Raw genomic sequence first — 12,310 nt, 5'->3', positions numbered from 1 at the left:
AACTAATTTGATAACATGGACGTTTACTCAGAAAGCAAAATTTCTATTATACCCCACAGAGGAGTTGTATTTGTAAACTATATATAAGGGATATTTTGTGGTCAGAATAAGTGAGTTAAGATTTATCATTACATCATCCATATCGTATAGAGTATAGACGTACAAAATAATGGTATGTTGTAAAAACGTGTCAACGAATTTGTGGTTAGACTGTTGACATGAAGATTTTCTCTGTTATAATCCCGTCTGAATCTAGGATGATTCACGCCATAGACTGGAAGCCCACTTTGGTGTCTGCTGCTGGAGGAACTCCAGGTAAAAAGAGATTTTTATTATCAAATAACTCTTTAAACAAGCGATTCTTTTGCAACTGCGTTTACTAACATCCAGATTCAATGTCTTTTGTTCAATAAACTCTTTTCACAAATGTAACATACATAGGCACAGAATCTACTATTGATGCAATGGCCTCCCCTCATCTAGGACGGAGTTCATCTACAACATTGACTACTTTGACTTTCCAGAGGAAGGGCACGCTGCAATAAGGTATTTACGGGTGTTTGGGATTCCACACAACCTTAGAAATAACCAGCGCCTGTTGTTATTGTTATTGAATTGGGCCGGCAGTTTCAAATATGGGCAGGCCCTTATGGACTTCTGTAAATTATCCGTCAATCATTATTCAACTGGCATGTTTCCTCTTTTTTCTCTGGTATCCACCATCCATTTTGTTACGACAACATACAGTTTCACTTCATGGTATTTCAGCGTTTTGCCGTAGGAATGCCAACACCAGTTTAACAAATAAAAACTCTTCTGTGTGCCATAGACTTTGCTAGATTTTGTAGAAACACCGTGACCCTATGTACATTGTAGTCCATTTTGTTTTTACTGATTTGACTTAAACAAAATGGGCCTGCAGATTTCATTTAGGGCCTGTAGATTTTAAAGCCTGCAGGTAGCAGCAGGTCCTGATGGCCAGCTGGTAAATCAAAGTAATTAAAACACTGGTTCCAATAAGCCATTTTCCAGTTTCGCGACAAACGGTCGTTTAGAGTGATGTCCCTTGCAAAACCACGTGACCGCGAGCAAATTGTCAAAACAAACGGCTGTCAAATTTTGTAACGTGTTTGACGGTGCACCGACCACTGTCTGACGTGTACACCGAGAGAAGTTGAATATGCCTTACCACTACTGTTAGTATGGCTTGTGCAAGTCTGATAACAGGTACAAGGATCGCCATGATATGGAAAACGTATTTTTTATCCCTTTTCCGAAGCCAAAGAGTCAACCGGAGAAATGTTTGAGGTGGACGAGGGCCTGTGGTCGAGAGGGATTTGAGGTGAAAAGCATCACGAGGCACACCTACGTTTGTTCCAAACACTTCCTAGATGAGTTTTTTTGTGAATATGCTACTCTACTGTGTTTGTTTGCGTCAGGTGAAAGTGAAAATTGTGCATGTATCGTCAATGCAAATGATTAATTTCTCGCACAACCCCCAAAAAACAACAACCTGAGTCACCGATCTATAACTGTATGTTGTAAAATAATGCACCTATGCATAGTTTTAAACTGATGTTTCAGTGCTTGTGTTCACTGCAACTGGTTTATAAATATCCTGTCAGGCGGCCGTGGACCAACTGTGGATTTCCCCGACCCAGTCCTGGTAACCTCCACGCCCTCGAAGCCCAGACCACCAACTCGTCAAAGACAGGCTGACCCAGTGGCTTCAGACACTCCATGCAAAAAGAGAAGAGTAGAGGATGATGTCTTACCTACCAAATGTATGTATGTTTAAAAAAATTCACTTTAGCATGTTGCCTTACAATTAATGCATTGTCTTGTTTTGGATTGAATCAATTTTACATACTTGCATATGCTCTATGTCAATATTCTGTCGGTGTAATTATGTTCAATTATTTAACAGGTGAAATTCAGACGGGCATGGACATTGTTGGTCCAATGACAGCTCTTGGTGATCATGCCTACTGCACTGTCAAATCTACTGCTGATGCCTCTACACAAACAAACCTGTGTTTTGGTGACATCAGCACATACACAGATGATATGCTGCAGAACCCCAAGTTACTGGTTACTCTTTCATAAATATTCAGTGTATTATGTTCAGAACATAAAGACATATTATTGATAATAAAGAAGGTTCCTGATTAATACATGTCTGAATGTTAGCTGGCAACTAGTGCATTATTTCCAAAATAGTTTCTGAGAACATCAGTTCAGAATGTAAGTGGTACAGCACAGTAAATGCTAACAATTTCCTACTTTTTATTGCAGCAAAAATCCAGCAGAGGTGCCTCAAGACTGCTCTCTCTGTATGACGAATTCACCATCACGCTGATGCGTCTACGGCGAGCTAATGATGTGGAACAGTTGTCAGATTTATTTGGTGTTTCAAATTCTCACATAAGTAGAATTTTCAACACATGGATCAATCTGATATGCAAAGAATTATGTTTTCTTATCAAATGGCCTTCCACAAGACAGGTGAAACATAATCTTCCTAAATGTTTTAAATATTTTCCAAATACCAAAAGCAGTTATTGTACAGAATTTCTGCTTCAAAAACCAAGCATTCATTTCAGCCAGAGAGAGTAACATGGTCATCTTATAAACATAGAAATACCTTAAAGTGTTTGGTTGTTTGCTCTCCTAAAGGTTCATTTACTTTTGTTTCAAAATTATGGTCAAGCAGCATTTCAGATAGGAAGATAGTTCAGCAATCTAGTTTCTTAGATTTATTATCTGAACATGATGAAATCATGGCTAATAGAGGCTTTTTAATAAGAGATCTGTTAGCCTTTAAAAAGGCAACTCTCAACATACCACCCTTTTCTCATGGAAGACAACTCAGTTCAGTAGCAGTTACCAAAACTAGGAGAATAGCAAATGCTAGAATACATGTTGAGAGAGCTATTGGTAGACTGAAAGAATATAAACTATTACAGGGTGTTATTTCTTTGAAAATTAAAGGTTCTCTTTGTCAGTGTGTGAATGTGGCAGCTTCACTATGTAACTTGGACAATGTTCTTGCTAAATAGTCTTTGGGTTCATTCAAAAGAAATACATGTACCTCATACAGTAAACAGGAATTTTCAGTCAGAGCTGACAAAAGTCTTCATCTATTTTATTTGTTTAAAGTCTGCAACAATGAAGGAAGCAATTGTTTTACATAAATAGATTTGATTTTTCCGATCATAGACTCAAAGAAAAGGTACAGTAATGACATGTATACCTTTCCTTTTGTAAATGACCAAATCACAGGACTGAAATCCATATATGCCTAATTGGCCTTGAATTTGATAAAAATAATCACTGTCATCTTTAAGGTGCCAATTACCATCTTTCAGGTAACACCCCCTATGTTCGTGCAGCACTTTTAGGATCACAGTCTCGCAAAGCCCATGGACATTTAATTTCTAACAGTTTGTTTTGATGATTTTCTTTGCATTGACATTCAACTGTACCATCCACTGAAGTACCAAGGAAAGGATTTTCCTTATCAATCAATAAACCTTTTATTTTCACAGATATTTGTTTGTGTCTCCTTCTTTCAATCTGTTTGTACATTTCTTTGGCCTTGCTTTCCCTTTTCCTACCCCACACAATAGCAGATGGTACATTGCTAATGTCAGTGCTAAGACTGTCATGGAGCAAACATTTCACTAACTTTGCGCAATCAATGTTTTTGTTCTTTTCAAAAGCATCTGCCCTGGTGCAAAGACGTTTAAAATTTGAAGTAGTCACCATGCCTTTTCTCATAACTGACCATGTAGGATTCTCACTCTGCCCTGTTGTTTCATGTTCACTGTAAATAATGTCATCAGGACAATACTTCAGTCTATCAATAATGTCCTCAGAAATGTCAGAACTAAGAGGCAATTCAAGGGCCTCCAGCACTAGCTTCTTGAGTATGGACATAGCAACACATTCCTCGTTGATTTTCATTGCTTGAATCTGTGTGTCAGTGGGATCAAGGAGGCTCTCTAAGGCACAAGCATTAGGATTGACCTGCAAATGTGAAAGTTTTGGATAAGTTACATAATACATATATGATACAGTTCACCTGGTTTACATCTCGTGCTGAACACTGAAAACTGTCCTTTTCTGTCATGATTCCACATTGGAAGTGTTATAAGCATTAAGTGCACTGTTTTACAGATAGATATTCACTGATTTCGCCTTTTCCATAACCTTTTATATGAATACTTAACATTTTCATGCTTAAGCTACATGTCACATGTTGCAAACTGAAACAGAAATATTTCAGTCATTCTAACCTGGTGCAGTGAGGCTGCAAAATTGGCCACCTGTTCAAGTGATAGATTTGATCTGTCACTTATTGGTCGAGGATCAAAATTATCCTGGCCATGGTCACTACTTGTGTCAGCAAGTGTTTGTCCATAACTGCAACACAGTACAGATTGGTTATATATATAGCAAAATTAAAAATATTTCCATTTATTTCCTGTTGTTTGTCATTTATTTAAAACCAGATTATGTTATAGATTTTTGCCACTTACAGAGTAATGTATTGAAAATCCCCATATATCCTCTTGTTTTTCTTTTTGTACCTGATTTTCTTGACCCAGTGACCCAGTGGCACAGGTTCTTCATGAGGTTTTGGTCCTTCGGTAAAAAGGGAAGGCCATCCATGACGCTCTTTTTCTCAAAAGGTTCAATATCAAAAAGTGTTGCTGCTATATGTCTGCAGGCTCCATCAGAACTGAAATATGTGAAAAGAATCTTCATAAAGGTTTTTTTTCAGGATAAGGTATACTTCAACAAATATTGTATGTGTAATCTTCATGAGCAACATCAATAACTACTTTCACAATATTCTGACTACGTCTCCATAAATATTAGGAACTTAAAAATATTGGCTATGATCCACTGAAACATGAATTTAAATACACATTGTTTCCAAGAGTTTGGGACTGGTTGTTTCTTTGCAAACTGAAGACAGTTGGGAAATTCGGCTTTGATGGTATTTAATCTTGTTTAAGTTTTATGCTGTGTAGTCAAAAACAGGCAATCCATTTACATTTAAGGATCATTGTGAGATTTAGACCTTCCCACTGTTTGATCACTTACCCTCCATAGGTTGTAGAACTCTGACTGTAAGTAGGTCTTGTCCGTTTGTGTTGGCTTCACAGATGCTTTAAATATTCCAACGGTGTCAGTAGCCTCAACATACTCTACACTGTTGACGTGCCCATCGGCATACAAGCGATAGTCTTGAAAAGATTTGTAAGCACGGAGCTTCCTTCTGTCGTACTCGGGCCTGAACGACACCAAGTAATTAAATATGTCATATATTCCAATTTACGGGGATTGTGACAAATTGTAAGAGTAGCCGTGTGTAAGGAAGGGATCAGAATTAATGTTCAGGTGTGATAGTTTTTGGGGTGTGCAGCTTACATCGGAAAAATCATGCAAGACGGGCAAATGCAAGTTGGCAACACACTCGCACAAAGTGATCCAATTCGCGACGAATGTAGCCTGTAAATGTCACACCACGATCTTTCAAATACATTAAATTTTTCAACTGTGGTACAGTCTTTGACGAGTAGAGACTTGATATTTTCTTCAAATAATGATCGCAGACCAAAGGTAAACAATATAGTCTGCCGACAAAACAAACGGAACGTCAACCTGACAGCTGTTGTTTACGTGTCGTCATGCCCGCGGTCACGTGTCACAAAGGGCAGATAACTCTAAACGGCAAAACTGGAAAATGGCTTATTGGATTACAGGTACATTGTACAAGCTGTCAGATATATCTGTATGATTTACGTGTTGTCATGCCCGCGGTCACGTGTCACAAAGGGCAGATAACTCTAAACGGCAAAACTGGAAAATGGCTTATTGGATTACAGGTACATTGCACAAGCTGTCAGATATGTCTGTATGATTTACGCGTTGTCATGCCCGCGGTCACGTGTCACAAAGGGCAGATAACTCTAAACGACAAAACTGGAAAATGGCTTATTGGATTACAGGTACATTGTGCAAGCTGTCAGAACTGTGTGTATGATTTACATCACTGCATCGTTACATCAATAATGCCTTTCTGATTCATCACTGGCCACTGGATCTAGTAAAGGGTTGAAGCAAAGAGATACTTATTTAATGTTGAGGTGTTTACCTGTAATGTATCAGGGTAGGAGACTACAAGCTGATCCTGGGGTACCCTGGAGATCCTGATGGCTGGCACAAACCCATGAACAGAACCGAAGATGACATCTATGAAGAAACGGTTTACTTCACAGGAGATGACCCAGTTCAACTCTTCAACATTCGAGGTATGCAGTTACTTGCCGCAGGTTTTCATGGTCTCGAAACCAACATTACTCAACAACTCGTACATCCACTGCTGCTGACATTACCTGACTCTGTGCTTGGATTGGACCCCTGCTAATGATCGAACCATCATGGCATACACTGGGACTGGTTATCAATATAGATTATAGAGATCGATAATCATTAAATAAATGTCAACTGGTTATCGATTATTATCGGAAATTAAGATATATCATAAGTGTCACATCATTGGTAAGTGGTGACATTTTTGCATGATTTATGAACAAAATATTACCTTTTTTGTCACAAAAGAGAATGTGCAACATAACATCCCTTATCATCAATATTCATTCCTCCAGACGATATTTCCGATTATCGATCATTTAGCCAGCACTAGTATACACTGAACACCTGAGGCTATTAGAATCAATTTGTGATTTTTAAGACCAATGGTTCTTCCTCATCCCACCCAGACCGTTGATCACTTCCATTTTCAAAACTGAATGCTGCGTTGTGAGTTGAATGCGTCATGTCATGAACTTCTCAAACATGTGAAGACCTGGGTTAGATTTGGTCTTCAGCAACCCATGCTTGTCGTAAGAGGCGACTAATGGGATGTGAGCCCACTTGCACAGTGCGATCTTGGCGCCACAATGATTGTAACTCCCATTCTCCAATATAGGCTTAAGATAGTCGTAGCGCTAAGATCGTTTTGTGCAAGTGGCCCAGGTGATCAGCCTCACTGACTTGGTCTAACACATACCATAGTATCTCAAGCATAGATCGATGCTCATGCTGTTGACCACTGGATGGTCGGGCCCAGACTCAATTGTTTTAGACTGCCGCCATATATCTGACACATTGCTGGATGTTGAATAACAAACAAACAAACCTAAGCAACTACTGTACCAAACATCCAGAAGATCCCACTGAGCACAACAGCATCGCACAGACGATGCCGGATATGGTGGCGAAGTTGCGCGCCAGGTTTGAGGAGTACAAGAAGACCATGGTGCCAGCCAATTATCCCGATGGAGATCCAGCTTCTGACCCTAGCAATTTCGGAGATGTATGGAGCCCTGGGTGGTGCTAGATTGACAGATTTATGCCAAAATAATGATCATGCTGTATTGCTAAATTGTGTAATTTGTTTGCACATAATAAGTGATGATATGTCACAAATCCACACTGATCATACTTCATAATAAAATGTTGTCTACAAGCATAGCCTGAGTTAGCGTGTTTGGTGTTAGTCAGATGTTCTTATGCCACAATATTGATCATGGTGCACTCCTAATATGTGTAGTTTATAAACAGAATAGTAATAACTGAAACTATCAAATTAATGTAATGTATACACTTAGAATGTAACATTTGTCAACAAAAGACAGAAAACAACTGTAATCTATCACAGATGTAGATTGTTATTCGGTGTGTTAGTAGTATGTTGAGGAACGCTTTGAATGAATTGGAATTCACGTAAAACTGATTTTTCGCTTCTTAACTCGTTTAGAAGATAAAGCCACTAACAATTTTATTTATTCGTTTTAAGAAAATGAAACTGACTTACACATAATAATATACATTTTTAAACAGTATGATAATACGCTATGTTTATTCTATAAACCACTTTATGATTAATGACAACTTTCTGTAAAAAGATCCTTCAAAGGATGAACTCTCTTGTGATGGAAATGTTCCCGATTTTGAGTTTGTGAATCTGAACCGCAATACCAATCCGTTTAACTTAGTATTTAATTTAGAAATATAACTCAGGTGATATATGCTGGAGTTAAAACACCACACATTGGAGTTTCACTCGAATGAAGTTGTAATATTGACAACTACGATTAATTAGAGAAACTTTCAGAAATGATACTAACAGTGACAACACTGATCCTAGAACATCTAACACATGTAAAAGACAGTTAAAGCTTAAATTTAACATGGCCAGGCTAATTAGTCACCACAAAACGCTGAGACGATAAAACACTCTCCGATAAATATTTCACTGAAATATTAAAGCTGAGACTCATGGTTATTGTTATGTTTTAAAAACATAGTGAGTGAGTGTGCATGGTTTTACGCCACTTTGAGCAATATTCTGGAATTTGTAAAATTCACTGATGTTGGGCCTTCATCAGTGTTGTAGTAATATTCAGTTATCGGATTAATAGAAAGATGTGAAGGTGTTTAGTTTAACGCCACTTTTAACAACACTGCAGCAATATCACCTCAGAGAACACCAGATATGGTCTTCACACATAGTGTGGGGAATCGAACCCGGGTCTTCGGCATGACGAATGAGCGATTTAGACACAAAGCTGCCCCACCATCCCTTAGAAATTATAACAACCACCAACAAAAATCCACTATGTACATAGATTCCTCCACTTTTCAAAGTGAGGTATGATTTTATTCCAGGTTTTTCGTGATGAAAGTGAATTGTGTGATAAAGCTTTGTTGAAGTATGCTGCGTTTCATAACGAATATTATTTTTGAACTGATTCAAAAACTGAATTGTTGGAGGGGTGTGTAAATCCCAATACTTCATGCAGGCTGCATTGCTGATAAAGAGCAACTCGTCGGAACTGAAATGCATGAAACTAATGACAACAATTACATTGCTGATTCCATGATATTCGTAACAGGTCAAACCGTATTATCGGTGGTTCAAAGGAGGTTACTCTCTTCATCGTGCATTCCAACGTACGCCGACATTCCAATCTAACCCCATTCGTAACATGAAATAACAGACATCTGTTGAAATAAATACTCATAAATACAATCTACGGGTCACGTATTGATACAAAATGCATGAAATAGTTCATACATAATAAAGAAAGAGAAAACGAACGAAGCTTGGCCGTTGAAGCATAAATATTCATGACTGTATTCCTATTGTGGTTTAGTCCACCCGGTATCTATGACGCCATTGATTGACGTTCATAGACGGGGGCCATATGCACGTTACATATTGTAGAAAGAGCCACGTTAGCTTCAAACGTAATTTTGAACGTACAGTGATAATCTTGACAGACTTGATTGCACCCTAGTATGGCGATCTACCTTCTGTTGCTGGCGACCTATAGCCTGTTTTTCTATTGTATTGTCTAAACAGTGATATTAGTTTTAACTTACCAAGGTAGTTTTAATTCTAAATGTGATATTCTAGTTGTTTTACTGTTCTTCGTTTGCGGATTTTTAAAATATGCATTTATACCATTTAAATGTTAAATGTCCTCGTCACGGTATGGCTGAGATATTGCCGATGTGACGTCAAATAGTAACTCACCCACTCTCTGGAGTGCAGGCTCATTGGCCGGTGCTTTAAAACTGTTATTGCTTTCAACCTGAGAGATGAGATCAAACCGAATTTCCCTAAAACTGTTTTCGCCACTGACATGGTAAGAGACAGAAGATCTGAACCAAAGGAACTGCACTGTAACAACTTCTACTTCTCAGGAATATCCCGTTTATTGAAACTAACCGTTTACTGACACAAACATGCTCATGTAACACTTCAGCGTATTTCTACACCCCTTGCAGGTGGCTCATGCTGACAATGCTAAGATATTGGTTGAGAAGCATTTGACGTACAGCACATCTTGATCTTTCATTTCGTACGCGATGTCAATTTCTGACATTTCAGCAAACAGTCGATGGCGGTCTCTGACGATGCCTTTGCTTGCATCTAAGATCTAAGGTCTTATGAGCAGAGACAGTAACTGGAACGCCGAGGAACGATTCGGTGCTCGTAAGGTTGGCTGATTGCTCTCTTTCAGTGCATTCAACCAGCAGCGAACCTGAACGTAACTTTTTAATGTTCTTGACTTGTCCAGCAATACCCTGTATACCCTTCGATATTGCGAAAGGGTTTAACTTTAATGGTGTCTTGTGAACAGTTTCAGTCACTAAAAAACGTGCCCAAAAATCCATTGATTTGGACAGTCGGAGGTCATCATCATTTGGATCAGTTTCAAGAGGACGTTTGGTTTTCTTAGTTGGGGCTTCATAAGCCATGTTTAATGTTTAGATTTGCATCATCCGAGCTCCCCACCCACCACGGAGTATCACAAGGACAATGCTGATAACAAGCGGGCCTCCGACTTGCAGTACCAAGGATTCCCGGCAGAAAAATTAAAAGTTTAATTATTGCACCAGATTGGCGCATGAGCCACCGCCTTCTTGGCATACGACCTTAGGGAAAACATGAAATTGTATGTTTGAAATTCAGAAGGTTCAAAAAGACCTAATAAAGACCAAAACGAAAGGCCTAATAAAGACCCAAACCTATTAATACACGTTATAGGTTTCAAAATTTTGTGCAACACTACATATAGTAATGCTCAGGGCTTGGCGTGACCCAACCGATTGGTTGAACCGAGCCCATTCAACGACCCGTCTAGGTGAAGTCAGGGCCAAAGTGGTGTATTGAGCAATAGAAACACTGGTCCTGTTCCCATGTCCTCAACCACCAGGATCCCTTCCTCCACCGACACAGGGCCGCAACCCACGCCTAATGGGCTGATGGATAATGCCGGCGGAGGGTTGGCGAGCATTTAGCGTTACCCAGCACCCACCACGAGGAGGTGGTTCGCCACGGGTGCCTTACGATCTTATATAAAGGACATATCATTGCTTTCAAAAGCAGAACACATCACAGGTAAGACCCTTTTTTATTGTTAATTTTAATGACATTTTCATATATATTTGTATATATATTTGGCATGTTAAATGTCCTCTACGGTTCCATGAAACTTTAAAGGACTGATCTGAAACTAGTGCATGGAAACTGTTTTAAGACATGCTTTTAACTCTCACTTAACACGTAGCTGTGACTCTAAGTATTTGAAATATTCATATTTGTCTCCCCTTTTGACCTCGAATGAAAGTTTATTGAGTCGGAAACTTTCAATATATTGGCCAAACAATTTCGTGACAATCATACTTAATCCAGCTTGATCGTATCTATGGCATTTTCCATTTTTACGAATAGTTTGATCGCAGTGTAACACAGAATGTTTAGGGCAGATACAATTCTGAGTTACAGCACACATTGCCCAGGGTATGACAATTGCATCCCTGACAAACAGTTCATTATGGAGGAAAATAAAAGTCGCACTTGTCATTCTGTAGGGGGAATACGCACAAGCTGTGGAATTGAAGTACCGCATCATTTGCGGGTCGATGTGTTGCGGCACTGACGTTAGTGAAGGTCGTAGGACCATTCCTTGGGTCTTGACATCCTGGAGGGTATCCTTCAGTCCCTTGATGGTAAGTCTCACAGAAGTGTCTAACCAAACCAGCATGTCAGCAGACCCAATATTAGCCTGAAATTAAGTAAACGATGTCCATTTGAGGGTGTTCTGAAGAATAATCAATCGCACATCCGTGACATAACTGTTCATTGGTCAGACAGTAATGTTGATGGCGTATTTACAAATTCTTTAAAAATGGATGCTAAACACATCGAAAACAATTCGATGAAGACCTTTACTGACAGAATAGAGGCTCTATTACTCTTAATCCCTAAACGATTGATGGAGTGAAGACTACATGTGTATTCGTATAACTGGCAACGTGTGTGTAATGGGTGGTATCATTTGCCTGTCGGGCAAGTTGTTTATTGAAGGAGTCAGAGGATTATGAGACATGGTCGATCTACCCCTATTGCCAATATCTCGTGCCATCAACGATCTCCCAGATGCCTACAAGAAGGCGAGTACAGGCCAGGTCCTTCCCATCCATTCCAACGAAGACATCCCGATCTTCGCCACTTCTTACAACCTCCAACATCTTTTAGCAACACATACCTACTTCTGCGATGGTAGTTTCAGCATGTGTCCTGGACTCTTCTATCAGCTCTATTCCATGACGCCTTCGTCAATAACAAACTTAGGTGTTTCCCCATGTATATGCACTCTTGCCCAACACAAATAGGACAACATAGGAGACATCCAGATGAACATCAACCTTCGGCCACAGA

The 12,310-nt window shown here is 39.2% G+C and overlaps 1 protein-coding gene and 2 pseudogenes across 2 annotated transcripts in view; 2 read left to right on the top strand and 1 right to left on the bottom strand.

Moving 5' to 3' along the window:
* The first annotated feature begins 257 nt into the window (after positions 1 to 257).
* On the top strand, positions 258 to 7,414 carry LOC137282541 (arylsulfatase I-like; annotated as a pseudogene).
* Positions 1,724 to 3,059, top strand: LOC137282078 (uncharacterized; annotated as a pseudogene).
* A 3,607-nt stretch (positions 7,415 to 11,021) lies between the features above and the next one.
* Positions 11,022 to 12,310, bottom strand: part of LOC137282540 (uncharacterized) — a 30,196-nt gene continuing 28,907 nt past the window's right edge. For both annotated transcript variants that reach the window (XM_067814302.1, XM_067814303.1), the window contains one exon: positions 11,022 to 11,654. In XM_067814302.1, the coding sequence (XP_067670403.1) occupies positions 11,142 to 11,654 (513 nt within the window). In that variant the 3' untranslated portion in view covers positions 11,022 to 11,141. The remainder of the gene's footprint in view (positions 11,655 to 12,310) is intronic.

The sequence above is a fragment of the Haliotis asinina genome, chromosome 4, assembly GCF_037392515.1.
Source record: "Haliotis asinina isolate JCU_RB_2024 chromosome 4, JCU_Hal_asi_v2, whole genome shotgun sequence".
Lineage (NCBI taxonomy): Eukaryota > Metazoa > Mollusca > Gastropoda > Lepetellida > Haliotidae > Haliotis > Haliotis asinina.
The sequence above is the reverse complement of the archived record's forward strand: the minus strand, read 5'-3'. Positions and strand labels throughout refer to the sequence as shown.